At 57.3% G+C, this 12057-nt stretch overlaps 3 protein-coding genes across 10 annotated transcripts; 2 read left to right on the top strand and 1 right to left on the bottom strand.

Moving 5' to 3' along the window:
* Positions 1-235: 235 nt before the first annotated feature.
* On the bottom strand, positions 236-3051 carry CYB561D2 (cytochrome b561 family member D2). 2 transcript variants are annotated; one of them, XM_027120913.1, is made up of 4 exons: positions 2862-3051; positions 2290-2438; positions 1779-1816; positions 236-1084 (listed from the first exon to the last, which is right to left on the bottom strand). In XM_027120913.1, exons 2-4 carry the CDS (start codon positions 2414-2416, stop codon positions 581-583), a joined length of 669 nt encoding a protein of 222 aa, XP_026976714.1. In that variant the 5' UTR covers positions 2417-2438; positions 2862-3051; the 3' UTR covers positions 236-580. The 2 variants fall into 2 exon arrangements, with proteins under 2 accessions (XP_026976714.1, XP_026976715.1); XM_027120914.1 differs by having other exon boundaries at positions 2875-2972.
* Positions 2788-6391, top strand: NPRL2 (NPR2 like, GATOR1 complex subunit). 3 transcript variants are annotated; one of them, XM_027120903.1, is made up of 11 exons: positions 2788-3251; positions 3781-3872; positions 3974-4142; positions 4311-4419; positions 4793-4929; positions 5021-5118; positions 5238-5274; positions 5393-5486; positions 5562-5679; positions 5945-6087; positions 6174-6391. In XM_027120903.1, the coding sequence occupies exons 1-11, from the start codon at positions 3174-3176 to the stop codon at positions 6239-6241; spliced, it is 1143 nt and encodes a 380-aa protein (XP_026976704.1). In that variant the 5' UTR covers positions 2788-3173; the 3' UTR covers positions 6242-6391. The 3 variants fall into 3 exon arrangements, with proteins under 3 accessions (XP_026976704.1, XP_026976705.1, XP_026976706.1); XM_027120904.1 differs by lacking the exon at positions 2788-3251 and adding an exon at positions 3259-3285; XM_027120905.1 differs by lacking the exon at positions 2788-3251 and having other exon boundaries at positions 3295-3872; positions 3979-4142.
* Positions 6392-6489: 98 nt separating this feature from the next.
* ZMYND10 (zinc finger MYND-type containing 10) lies at positions 6490-11975 on the top strand. 5 transcript variants are annotated; one of them, XM_027120895.1, is made up of 12 exons: positions 6490-7673; positions 8066-8174; positions 9286-9402; positions 9524-9577; positions 9695-9832; positions 9910-9998; positions 10088-10188; positions 10524-10696; positions 10943-11068; positions 11151-11272; positions 11393-11518; positions 11606-11975. In XM_027120895.1, exons 1-12 carry the CDS (start codon positions 7549-7551, stop codon positions 11679-11681), a joined length of 1356 nt encoding a protein of 451 aa, XP_026976696.1. In that variant the 5' UTR covers positions 6490-7548; the 3' UTR covers positions 11682-11975. The 5 variants fall into 5 exon arrangements, with proteins under 5 accessions (XP_026976696.1, XP_026976699.1, XP_026976700.1 ...); XM_027120896.1 differs by having other exon boundaries at positions 7563-7809; XM_027120898.1 differs by lacking the exon at positions 9286-9402.
* Positions 11976-12057: the final 82 nt, after the last annotated feature.

Raw genomic sequence — 12057 nt, 5'->3', positions numbered from 1 at the left:
GCTTTAGCCCCTCAGTGAGCAGCCAGGGACGGGTCCCCATCTTGCCCAGCTGCCCATTTTTTCATGCTGATGGCATTAGCAAGAACTATCCCCAGCTTTGGACTGTTCCTCCCATCCAGTCTTTTCAGTCTTAATATATATATATATATTTGGCCGCGCCTCACAGCACGTGGGATCAAACCCACGCCCCCTGCATTGGAAGTGCGGAATCTTAACCACCAGACCACCGGGAAAGTCCCTTCAGTCTCTTTTAAAATTTTATTTTACTTTTTTCTCTTATCTCATTTCTGGACATACCAGCACAAGTTGAGTTGCTGTGGGCAGGGGGCAGTCTTGAAACCCAACTTCATCCAGACACATGATCCATAAACTCCTCTGGGATGGCAGAAAAAGAAGGAAAGGAGAGGTACTCCAGCATGAGGAGCAAGTAATAGTGTCACACAAAGGACTCCGGCTACCCGTGACCGCACCAGGGCCTGAGGTATCCCGTGACCGAGTCAACTGAGAGAGTCCAGGAGGTCTCAGCCCCGGCTGCCACACTGAGGGGCAAATCCAGGCTTCCCCTAGTTCTGGGAAAAGCTCATGGCTGGATCCTCTTGCGGTACAGGTAGGCGTTGCTCACCTGGTTCATAATGACCAAGCTGGTAACGACAGGGCATAGCACAGCCAGGTACCAGACCCCACCAGTGACTGTGGCAGTGAACCAGAGTGAGCACATGCCCAACAAGAGGCTGGCACTACCCAGAAGGTAGCCCACCAACCCAGAAGTGGCATGGTACAGCTTGAGCTTGGCCAGGGGCCATCGAGGCAGCAATTTGGGGTAGAGCAGCCCCACCCCACCTGAGCACTGCAGCCCTGCCCACAGCACAGCTAGCAGCCCTGCCCGCCCATGCCACGTGGCCAGGTGGGCTTTGCCAAGCTGTTCCTTGTGAAGGATGACAAGGCCCAGGCCCAGCAGTGCACACAGCAGGGCTAGCAGCTGCAGAACCCAGTGGCAGCGTGCTCGGCCCTTCCGCGAGAGGGAGCGCAGCAGCGAACTCTCAGGAGAGAACACCAGCAGTGCCTCGGTCATCAGGAAAGAGAACTGGGGAGACAGGGATGGGACACTAAATGAGAGTGCTGCCCAGCAGAAGGGAAGAAAGCTTTAGATATAACCTAAGCTGCCAGCTAGTGTGGGCAGATTCCGCTTCATTCTCTCCCCACTAACGAGTATCTATTTGGTGGCACAAGAGTGGAGAATTCCATCTGGGACAGAACATCTGCTCTGAGTAACCAGCAGGAGGTACCTCTCCACACTGCTTCTAGCTGCTATTCTGAAATGTCATCTCTGCTGTGCTACCCAGCAAACACAAGGTTTGAGATGTGGCAGTTATAAATGATTCACAAGCTTTGTTTTTCTGACACAGGACTGGATACAATTTCTTGGCAAGAGTTGGCCACATGGGTGCACTGTTTGAGGAAAATTAGGTGCATCACTATAAATTAAGGTGAAAAGGGACACAGGTATACCCAAATGCATATTCTAAGCCTCCTGCCTGGAGGTGGACGAAGCCTCATTTTGTGCTTAGACAAACCCATTTGCCCTGCATCTCGAATACTCTAGTTCAAGCATGGGATATAAACTATAGGCAGGAGTTGGAGCATACAGTGCATCTAACCCCACATCCCATTACTCCAAACAGATATTAAGTGTTCATTAACATTTAGAGGGCGCTAAGACCACCACCCATAGCTATGCTCCCTCCCATCCCTAAGAGCTGGACAGGCCCACTACTTACAGCCAGAGACATAAGCACAGGGTGCCAGGAGAAGAGACCTGGAATGAGAAGAGGAAGCCTCGTGAAGCTGAAGCAAGAAGAACCCAGCCACGCCAATCCCCACGGGCTGAGGAGTATGAGTAGCTCATCGCCCAAGGAGGTGCTGCCAAAATGCAAGCCCCTTCTTGCTGCAACAAACTGACCCCATACCTATCATCTCTTCCTGGACCCTCCCTGGATCAGAAGCCATGCTTTGCCACTCCTCTGGCAGTCCTCCCTCCTTCCCCCTGCACTTTGCAAGAGGCAGCTAAGTGGAGCACCAAGACAAGAGAAGCCAGGTACTCTATGGGACCTGGCCAAGCTGGCAGAGCCCCAACTCTCATCTATTCCACCCCACTTATTCCTCCAGCATAGCATGTCCCTCAGCCAACCAGGCCTTTCCCAGGAGTCAGATCCAAGGCTTACTATTGCCCCTGCTCCCCAGGAAAAGTGACACTTTCCTTCCCAAAAGTCAATTATGAATTCTACTTACTGGAGCCAGGCCTGGCAAGTACAGCCACAAAGATGGTGAAGCCCAGTGCCACAATGTGGGCAGCAGCCCCAGATGCAGTGCGCAGAGCTCGGTATATGTGCGACTCGGTCTCCACAGAAAGGGCCATGGTCAACCAGGCCGGCTGTAGCCTGAAAGCATAGCAGAGTGAGCAAGGGTCTCTGGTGCCCGCTGTCCACTCCTTTCACTGGAGCAAGGGTTGCGGGGCAGGAATGCCACTCTCTTCCAAAAAGTTAAGGTAGGCAGGGACAGTACTAAGGCAGGCACCAGGAATAGTCGAGGACTGGTGGCCTGTCAGCGTGTACCCGCATCTGAATTGGCACTGATCACTGGCCCACCTTCCAGGTAAGATAGGCAAGGCCGTGTAATAGACTACAAATCCCAGCGTGCACCACGCCGTCGCCGGGCGGGAGCGCCTGCTGGAAGGGCGTGAAGCACTACGGGAATTGTAGTTCCCAGTTGCGTCGAAATTATGGCCTGAGTCCCTTTGCGCACAGCCTCCCCACTTGCCGCTGGCCTGCTTCCCCTACACGCTAGGGATTCGCCTGCCTCACCCGCAGCGCCGACCTGACGAGGTGGTTCCCTCCCGAGAAAGTGGGTTACTCGGGGCTCTGCCGCGCGCCCTGCCGCTCCGTCGCGGAGCCTCTTAACTTCCGGGTGCGACGCCTATCCATCCGGGACTTCCTGGGACAGTCCCCCGCAGCCACACGGCTGAGTCGCGCTGCACAGGCGCTGTTGAGCAGATGGCCTCACGGGTGTTCAGTGCGCAGGCGTGCTTGACCAGGCAGCCCAAACCTCCGGGCTGTTTCTGACAGGTGCTCCCAGGGACAGTGGCGCCAGCTACGGACCCCGGCCCCACTAGCGCCATGGGCAGTAGCTGCCGCATCGAATGCATATTCTTCAGCGAGTTCCACCCCACGCTGGGACCGAAGATCACCTATCAGGTGCCATCCGGGCTCGCGGGGCATGGGAGGCAAGGTAGAGGGACGCTCGGGGGAGTTCAGCCAGATGCCTGGAAGCGGTGGAACCCAGTGCCCCGTGCTGCACGCAGGCACGCCACCCCTTCATTCGCGGAAAATCGTGAACCAAGAGTATATTCAGACCCAGTCCCAGGCTCCCGGTGTGGCAAGGCAAACAAACATTCACATAGGCAGTGATTGTGGGAAATCGGGATATGGGGGCCCAGGGGAGGTGCCAGGTTCTACGAGAGGTGTGAGTGGTGATCCACTAGTATCCCTGGATGCATCGGAATTTAGGTGAGGCAGGAGTGTGCCAGGTGGAGGGTACAGCGTATGCAAAAGCCAGGAGGTAGGTGAGAACATAATGTGTGTTTGGAAACACAAAAGAGTGGGCCTGGGTGGATGGGAGAGAGGAGAAACCCTGGAGAAGAGGGATTAGGTCTTGGGGCTCACCCTGTGTATTCCACCTAGTTATAAGGTCCACTAAGGGGATTCTTGGCACTCCCTTCCACAGGTCCCCGAGGACTTCATCTCCCGGGAGCTGTTTGACACCGTCCAGGTGTACATCATCACCAAGCCAGAGCTGCAGAATAAGCTCATCACTGTGTGAGGCCCTAGCTGGGGGGTTGGGAGGGTTCCCAGGAGGAGTGGAAAGACTTGGGGGTGAGAGGAGCCTGACTCTGTTCCCATCTGTTCCCCTCGTCCAGCACAGCCATGGAGAAGAAACTGATTGGCTGCCCCGTGTGCATCGAGCACAAGAAGTACAGCCGCAATGCCCTGCTCTTCAACCTAGGCTTCGTGTGTGATGCCCAGGCCAAGACTTGTGCCCTTGAGCCCATCGTCAAAAAGCTGGCTGGCTACCTGACCACACTGGAAGTATGCAACACGATGGGCTTGGGTGGATGGGCTTGGGTGGATGGGCAGGCAGAGTTAGGGAAGGTGTTCGCATGTCTCCAAAGCCCTCCAGACCCGGGAACCTTCCAGAGTAGGATGCCAGCCAAGGGTCCTGGGGTGTGCCCACCATGCTGTCCATGCTCCATCCAGCTAGAGAGCAGCTTCGTGTCCACGGAGGAGAGCAAACAGAAGTTGGTGCCCATCATGACCATCTTGCTGGAGGAGCTAAATGCCTCAGGCCGGTGCACTCTGCCCATCGGTATGGCCCAGCCTCTGTAAGGACAGCAGAGGGGTCAAGGAGGGATGGGGAAGTGTCAGGGGAAGGTGAGCCCAGTCAAGGACAAGACTCGTGAACAAATTGGTGGCCAGGAAATAGCCATGAGCTGAGCTGATGATGTCCAGGGCCCAGTGCGTGATGGGGCTGGAGAGGGGGAGGCCAGTAGAGCTCTCTAGCTCTGCTCCTTGGGCGTGTTCCTTCCCCTGTATGGACCTCAGTCTGTTGCTCCATAAAAGGGGAAGATGGCCCTACCCAGAGTCACCTGCCTGCCTCAAGGGTGGCTGGGAGGACTGGATGGTAATTGATGGCCTCTTGGAATAGATGGCACTGAGGATATGGATGGGGTTCCCTGCAGATGAGTCTAACACCATCCACTTGAAGGTCATCGAGCAGCGGCCTGACCCTCCTGTGGCCCAGGAGTATGATGTGCCTGTCTTTACCAAAGACAAGGAGGATTTTTTCAACTCACAGTGGGACCTCACCACACAACAGGTATGCTAGCCCTCCCTGGCTATCATGACCTGCGGCTGGCCACAGCCCTGGCCTCATCCCACTCCTACTTACCCTGCTCTTCCCTGCCCAGATCCTGCCCTACATTGATGGTTTCCGCCACGTCCAGAAGATCTCAGCCGAGGCAGACGTGGAGCTCAACCTAGTGCGCATCGCCATCCAGAACCTGCTGTGAGTGGGGAACAGTGACACTCAGGACAGGGTCGCCAGTCAGGAAGAGCCCAGGGGCCCTGAGTGTGGGAGCTGGGAAGGCATGGCCCTCAGAAGCTGAGCACAGCTATCTCCCCCAGGTACTACGGCGTTGTGACACTGGTGTCCATCCTCCAGGTAGGTGTGTCTGGGGTCTGATTAAATGGAGAATGGATCATGTGGCTGAGCCCAATTGGGGCTGTGTCAGACTTCCAAGCCCCTCACTCAGGCCCCTATGCCTCCTGCTACCCTCCAGTACTCCAATGTGTACTGCCCGACGCCCAAGGTCCAGGACCTAGTAGATGACAAGTCCCTGCAGGAGGCGTGTCTATCCTACGTGACCAAGCAAGGTATTAGCAGGCTCTGGGGGAGGCCATCTCAGGGAGGGCAGGGCCACCTGGAGAGCTGATCCCTGATGCCTACAGGGCACAAGAGGGCCAGTCTCCGGGATGTGTTCCAGCTGTACTGCAGCCTGAGCCCTGGCACTACTGTGAGAGATCTCATTGGCCGCCACCCCCAACAGCTGCAGCACGTTGATGAACGGTCAGAGGGGGATCCCCTGGGGCATGGAAGGTTTGCCTGAGGGCAGGTACACTCTCTGTGTCTCTCCCGAGCCCTGGGTCAGAGAGAAAGCAGGAGATTCCTGATGAGCAGAATCATGTGGCACTGCTACTCCAGGAAGGCTTCCTGGAGGTGATGGGTTTGAAGTCCAGTCTGGTCACTGAAACAAAACTGGAGGGGAGACTGGCCTGGCTAGAAGGAGGCCTGGCCAGAGCATCACCCCTTTCTTCCTCAACCCTCACCCCAGGAAGCTGATCCAGTTCGGGCTTATGAAGAACCTCATCCGGCGACTACAGAAGTATCCTGTGCGGGTGTCTCGGGAGGAGCGGAGCCACCCTGCCAGGCTTTACACAGGCTGCCACAGTTACGATGAGATCTGCTGCAAGACAGGTAGAGGCAGGCAGGACCACTGAGGTGGGGTCAAGGCAGGGTGGCCAGGCCAAGGCTTCTGACCTCACCTCCACCACACCACCCAGGCATGAGCTACCAAGAGCTGGATGAACGGCTGGAAAATGACCCCAACATCATCATCTGCTGGAAGTGAGGCTGGTGGGGGCTGGACCAGGCACACAGCTATGGCTATTCTCTCCTCCTAAGCCCTGCCTGGTGCATGAGGACTAGACCTACAAACTAGTCCATTACTGTCTCAAAGTTAACCCTCATTTCTATAAATAAAGTCATCCATTTCAACCTGCCTTTATTGAATACTGCCTCTGAGTCAGCCACCAGAGAGAACTCGCAGTGAAAGAAATAGCCATGGTCCGACGCCCTGGAGCACCATCTGGTGGCCAGAACCAACAATGGGCATGTAAAAGTGCCTGCTAATTATAAACTGAAATAAATAGCCAGAAAGAATCAATGGGGAAGCTGAGATGAAAAGTGAGTTGGGATGGGAGCTGAGGCTGCTCTGCATCAGATTCTCAAGGAAGGCCTAGCTGAACTGACTTAAATTGAACTCTGAAGGAGGAAGAGTATTCCAGACAGAGGTAACAGGCGCAAAAGCCCTGAAGCAAAAGCCACTTTAGGATGTATGAGGAAGCCAAGGGAAGCCCGTGGGGCTGGAACATATTGTAGAAGACAAGGGGGAGAGGGGGAAGAAATGAAGTCCCGAGGTAGGAGAGGGGACAAGAGCCTGATTCTGCAGAGTTGCTGGTAAGCTGCTTTGGACATAGTATTTTGAGGGCCAGAGGCAGCCAGATTCACACTCATGTGAAGAAGTAATGTCTCATATACACCTTTAAAAGACTCCTGGTGGGAATTCCCTGGCAGTCCAATGGTTAGGACTTAGGGCTCTCACTGCCGAGGGCCGAGGTTCAATCCCTGGTCGGGGAGCTAATATCCTACATGCCACGTGGCGTGGCCAAAAAAAAAAAAAGACTCCTGGCTACTCAGGAAGGTCAAGGGTGGAAATGGGTCCAGTAAAAAGACCACAGTAGTTACCTCATGAGAGGTGATGGCAGCCTGGCCTAGGATGGAGAGAAGCTGTGAGCCCTGCGCAGTATTTCGGGTGTAGAGCCAACAAGGTGGAGCTGCGCGCGAGGAATACTGGAGCGAGGAGGCCACGGAGAGGAGCATCCGTGTGGGCGGAGAGGGAGCAGCTACAGGGAGAGCTGGTGGGGGGCGGGCCGACTTGACGTCCATCCGAGGAGGAAGCCAGAACGCAAGAGTCTGTAACTCAGGGAGACCCGTGAGCCGCAGCCAGTTGTGAGGGAGAAAGCTCCAGGAATCTAAGGAGGGTTGCTACCCGTAGCCTGGCAAGCAGGCAGACGCTGGCGTGACGAGACCCAGCGCGGGCCGCCAGCAGGGGCGGGACCCAGACCGCAGTGCGCAGGCGTTGAGCTAACCGTTTCCATGGCGGCGAGGACTCACGCTCCGCAACCGCTTTACAACTGTAGGGCCCCAGACTTCGGGCCCGCAGGAGACCGTGGTCCCCAAGCGTGTCAGCATCCACATCTCAGCGCAGGCCGCTGCTCGCGGTCAGCCGAACCCCACCTTCCCGCTTCCTGTCCCTTGAGCCGACATGGGCGACCTGGAGTTGCTGCTGCCCGGGGAGGCTGACGTGCTAGTGCGGGGACTGCGCAGCTTCCACCTGCGCGAGATGGGCTCCGGAGGGTGAGACAGCTGGATCCGGGGTCAGGTGGAGTCATGGGGTCAGAGTCCTTGAGTGGAGGAGTGTGGGCCTGACATTGGGGGGAGGGGTTGCCCGGCGTGGAGGGGCCCCTCGGTGGGGAGGTAAAGCTCTCCGAGACAGGGTTATATGGTCCTGAGCCACCTTGGACCCCGGTTAGGCTTCAGTAGGACCCAGCCCCCACACCCACTCCTACTGCACACATGTGCACCCACATGCACACACACCCTGTCTGGGCAGGTGGAACCAGCAGCACGAGAATCTCGAGAAGCTGAACATGCAGGCTATCCTTGATGCCACGGCCAGCCAGGGCGAGCCCATCCAGGAGCTGCTGGTCACCCATGGGAAGGTAGGTTGGAGTCACAGGCAGGGTTCCTGTCTTCTCACCACCCCCCATCCCCACCAGTCTACCCCTCAGGAACACCCTGGGTGCCTGCACTTCCCTCTGGCTGGCACCCCTGTCCTCCCCAAAGGAAAAGGAAAAGTGTGTTACACATTTGATTTTGCAGCCCTATGGGACAGGACCCTGGCATGCCAGGTGGGGTGTAGGATGTGAGTTGATTAGGGAGATAATCCTGGATCCTAGAACAGCCTAGGCTGTAGGGGGAGGGCCCAAGTTCTCAAGGCATTACTGAATAGACTGTCGGGCTAGAGGGGGGCACCCACTAAAGTGGGGTGGGACTTTGGCATAGAAGAAGGCAACCTTCCCAACATGAGAGAGAGGGAGTTAGAAACCAGGGATTGGCTTAACTGGAATGTGAGCCAGGAGGTGGCACCAGTAGGTGACCTGAAATATCACTTGACAGAAAGATTCCTCTGCAAGGAAAAGGTGGAGCGCCCTACTGGGGTGTGAGGTAGGAATAGGGCACTGTGAAGGGCCCTGAATAAGAGTGAGGCCAAGGGCTTCCCTGGTGGCGCAGTGGTTGAGAGTCCGCCTGCCGATGCAGGGGACACGGGTTCGTGCCCCGGTTTGGGAAGATCCCACATGCCGCGGAGCGGCTAGACCCGTGAGCCATGGCCGCTGAGCCTGCGCGTCCGGAGCCTGTGCTCCGCAATGGGAGAGGCCACAACAGTGAAAGGCCCGCGAGCCGCAAAAAAAAAAAAAAAAAAAAGAGTGAAAGGACAGGGACGAGAGAGGGAATGAGCAGGAGGGCTGGCCTGAGAGGTACACTTGAATGGGGGAGGACCTGACAAGGGCTCAGGTGCAGGGGGAGCATGGCAGCCTGGGGACAAGGCAAGGGCCAGTAATAGGAAGCCTGGGGAATGCCCCCACAGAGATGTCGGAGGCAGCTGGAAATGAAGGTCTAAGGTGCAGGAGAGAGATCGGGAAGGAATTCATGGAGCAGAGGAGAGTCTGGAGCCCAGGGGAGTTTGAGGAGGGCTGGGCTGGGCTGAGCCAGAGATGGGAGGGTTGCCAGGCTAAGTAGGCCCACCTCATCCCTGTCCTTCCCCTCCCAAAGATCCCGACGCTGGTGGTGGAGCTGATTGCAGTGGAGATGTGGAAGCAGAAGGTGTTCCCTGTGCTGTGCAGGCTGGAAGACTTCAAGCCCCCAAACACTTTTCCCATTTACATGGTGGTGAGCCATCGGTTCATACCCCTTCCCACCCCTTCAGAGGGCCCTGGACTAGAGAGAGTAGCTGGTAGCCCCTATCCCTCTCTCAGCAGCCCAGGGCCCTGTCCTCCTCTTTATCTGACAGTTACACCATGAGGCCTCCATCATCAACCTCCTGGAGACAGTATTCTTCCACAAGGTGAGGCACCAGCCCTGCCCATTGGCTAGCCTAGGCCGGGGTCTGGCAGCAAGGGGGGTTGTGTCTGTTTGGGAAGGGCATCAGAGGCAGAATGTTTCCCCTCCACCTGCCCCTCAGGAGGTGTGTGAGTCAGCAGAGGACACCATCTTGGACCTGGTGGACTACTGCCACCGCAAACTGACTCTGTTGGTCGCCCAGAGTGGCCATGGTGGCCCCCCTAAGGAGGAGGAGTCCCAGTATGGCACCCCCATGCAGGTGGGCTGAGGTTTCCGGGGGTTGGCAAGGGCTAGACCCAGGCTCCCCTAGCTTGAACACCATGTGCCCCACCCCAGGAGCTGCAGAAGCAGGCAGAGCTGATGGAATTTGAGATCGCACTAAAGGCCCTCTCAGTGCTGCGCTACATCACAGACTGTATGGACAGGTGGGCTGTCCTGCTAAGCTGGGGCCTGCAGTGGAGGGCTGGTAGCCTGGGCCTGTAGCCTCAGCTCACCTCTCCATCCACATCCCTAGCCTTTCCCTGAGCACCTTGAGCCGCATGCTCAGCACCCACAATCTGCCCTGTCTCCTGGTGGAACTGCTGGAGCACAGTCCCTGGAGCCGGCAGGAAGGCGGTAAGGTCCTCCTCCACCTGCCTAAGCCCCAGTTCACTGCTTCCAGGACATCCTCCAGGATTGATGGGGTGGGCAGCTTGCACACAGGCAGAAAACTTTGCCCCCTTGACCACAGAGAATACCAGGATGCCTCACCCAAAGTGGGCCTAGACCTGGACTCTGCAGCAGGCAGGGCCTGTGTGTCTACCACTGAGGACTCACCCTGCTCTGAAGTGAGCAGCGCCCCAGCATGGGCACATTCTGTGCCCAGACAGTGGTCAGTCCCTAGCCCGCACAGCTGGCTCACTCACAGAGCATGCAACGCCTGCACACAGTATGCTGGTTCCTCTCCCCAGGCAAGCTGCAGCAATTTGAGAGCGGCCGTTGGCAGACAGTGTCCCCCTCGGAGCAGCAAAAGCTGAGCAAGTTGGATGGGCAGGTGTGGATCGCCCTGTACAATCTGCTGCTAAGCCCTGAGGCCCGGGCCCGCTACTGCCTCACAAGCTTTGCCAAAGGACAGCTACTCAAGGTAGGGAACTCCTCCCACACCAGTCACCACCGCCCCAGCACTGCCCCATGCCTCCCTTGATGTTTATTTTTGCCCACTCACCTCAGCCCCAGCCCTCTCTCCACACCTTGGGCCTCAGGTGACACAGCAGCTAGTAGAACATGGGTCCCACTGGCACCCTCAGCTCAGCCCAGCTCAGGCCCTCTTTGTTCCTCGACCCTCTGACCAGCACCGCTTCACACTGGCCTCCCCTGGACACTCTTGCAGCTTCGGGCCTTCCTCACAGACACACTGCTCGACCAGCTGCCCAACCTGGCAGACCTGCAGGGTTTCCTGGCCCACCTGGCCTTGACCGAAGCCCAGCCCCCTAAGAAGGACCTGGTGTTGGAACAGGTAGGCACTAGGTAGTTAGTTGTTCAGGACCACTACCCACTTTACCAGCTCCTCCCTGCCACTCTCCACTTCTCTTCCCCAGATCCCAGAAATCTGGGAGCGGCTAGAGCGAGAGAACAGAGGCAAGTGGCAGGCTATTGCCAAGCATCAGCTGCGGCATGTATTCAGCCCCTCGGAGCAGGAACTGAGGCTGCAGGCACGAAGGTGAGGCCTGCTGAGCTGGCAGAAAGGGTAGAAGGGAGGCAGAAGACATGGATGTGGGTAGGGCTGCTCCCGTCCACCCACCCACCAGGTCCAGCCAAGTCCTCCTGACCCTTTTCCCAGGTGGGCGGAGACCTACAGACTGGACGTGCTAGAGGCAGTGGCTCCAGAGCAGCCCCGCTGTGCCTACTGCAATGCAGAGGCCTCCAAGCGCTGCTCACGATGCCAGAATGAGTGGTATTGCAGCAGGTGAGGGTATCCTAGGACCTTGGACCCCTGAGTCCCACTGCCATACCTCTCATAGCACAGCATCCTCACCGGCCCATTTGCCTGCAGGGAGTGCCAAGTCAAGCACTGGGAGAAGCATGGAAAGGCTTGTGTCCCGGCAGCCCAGGGTGACAGAGCCAAGTGAAGGCTGCAGCTGCTGAGGGCCGAGCACCCATGCCATACAACCCCGTGCCCCTGAACCTCTGGATCTCAGTCCGGCCTCTGCAAGCGCCCCAGCCTCCCAGGTGGTGAGGATAGCAGACGGGAAGAGCTGCTGACCCATCTCCCCCAGCAAAGCGCTCGCCACTTCCTGCTCCATCCGGCGGGTAGGCTTAGGGTGCAGCCTCAGCAAGCTGGGGCAGGAGGCCTGGGCCGGGGGCAAGGATCGGATGTGAGGACCCTCTTCCTCCAGTACAGTAAAGCTAGCTTCCAGAAACACGCCTGTTTCCGCGTGGCCCTTTGAGGTCGTCGTGGTTGTTAGGGGGAGGGGAATTGCTCGCTAGATGAAGGGAGGATAGGAA

Source organism: Aethalodelphis obliquidens, unplaced genomic scaffold (genome assembly GCF_003676395.1).
Source record: "Aethalodelphis obliquidens isolate GAN/ISIS:26980383/991018 unplaced genomic scaffold, ASM367639v1 scaffold22, whole genome shotgun sequence".
Lineage (NCBI taxonomy): Eukaryota > Metazoa > Chordata > Mammalia > Artiodactyla > Delphinidae > Aethalodelphis > Aethalodelphis obliquidens.
This window is presented reverse-complemented; position numbering and strand designations above follow the sequence as displayed.

Bases quoted from the DNA above. Each gene is read 5' to 3' on its own strand.
- CYB561D2 (XM_027120913.1), bottom strand. From the start codon at position 2,416: ATGGCCCTTTCTGTGGAGACCGAGTCGCACATATACCGAGCTCTGCGC. The intron at 1,817-2,289 runs GTAAGTAGAATT...TTCTCATTCCAG, and splicing joins ACTTGCCAGGCCTGGCTCCA to GTCTCTTCTCCTGGCACCCT. The intron at 1,085-1,778 runs GTAAGTAGTGGG...CTGTCTCCCCAG, and splicing joins CTGTGCTTATGTCTCTGGCT to TTCTCTTTCCTGATGACCGA.
- ZMYND10 (XM_027120895.1), top strand. From the start codon at position 7,549: ATGGCGGCGAGGACTCACGCTCCGCAACCGCTTTACAACTGTAGGGCC. The intron at 9,833-9,909 runs GTGGGCTGAGGT...GCCCCACCCCAG, and splicing joins AGTATGGCACCCCCATGCAG to GAGCTGCAGAAGCAGGCAGA. The intron at 11,273-11,392 runs GTGAGGCCTGCT...CCCTTTTCCCAG, and splicing joins CTGAGGCTGCAGGCACGAAG to GTGGGCGGAGACCTACAGAC.
- NPRL2 (XM_027120903.1), top strand. From the start codon at position 3,174: ATGGGCAGTAGCTGCCGCATCGAATGCATATTCTTCAGCGAGTTCCAC. The intron at 3,252-3,780 runs GTGCCATCCGGG...TCCCTTCCACAG, and splicing joins GACCGAAGATCACCTATCAG to GTCCCCGAGGACTTCATCTC. The intron at 6,088-6,173 runs GTAGAGGCAGGC...CACACCACCCAG, and splicing joins TGAGATCTGCTGCAAGACAG to GCATGAGCTACCAAGAGCTG.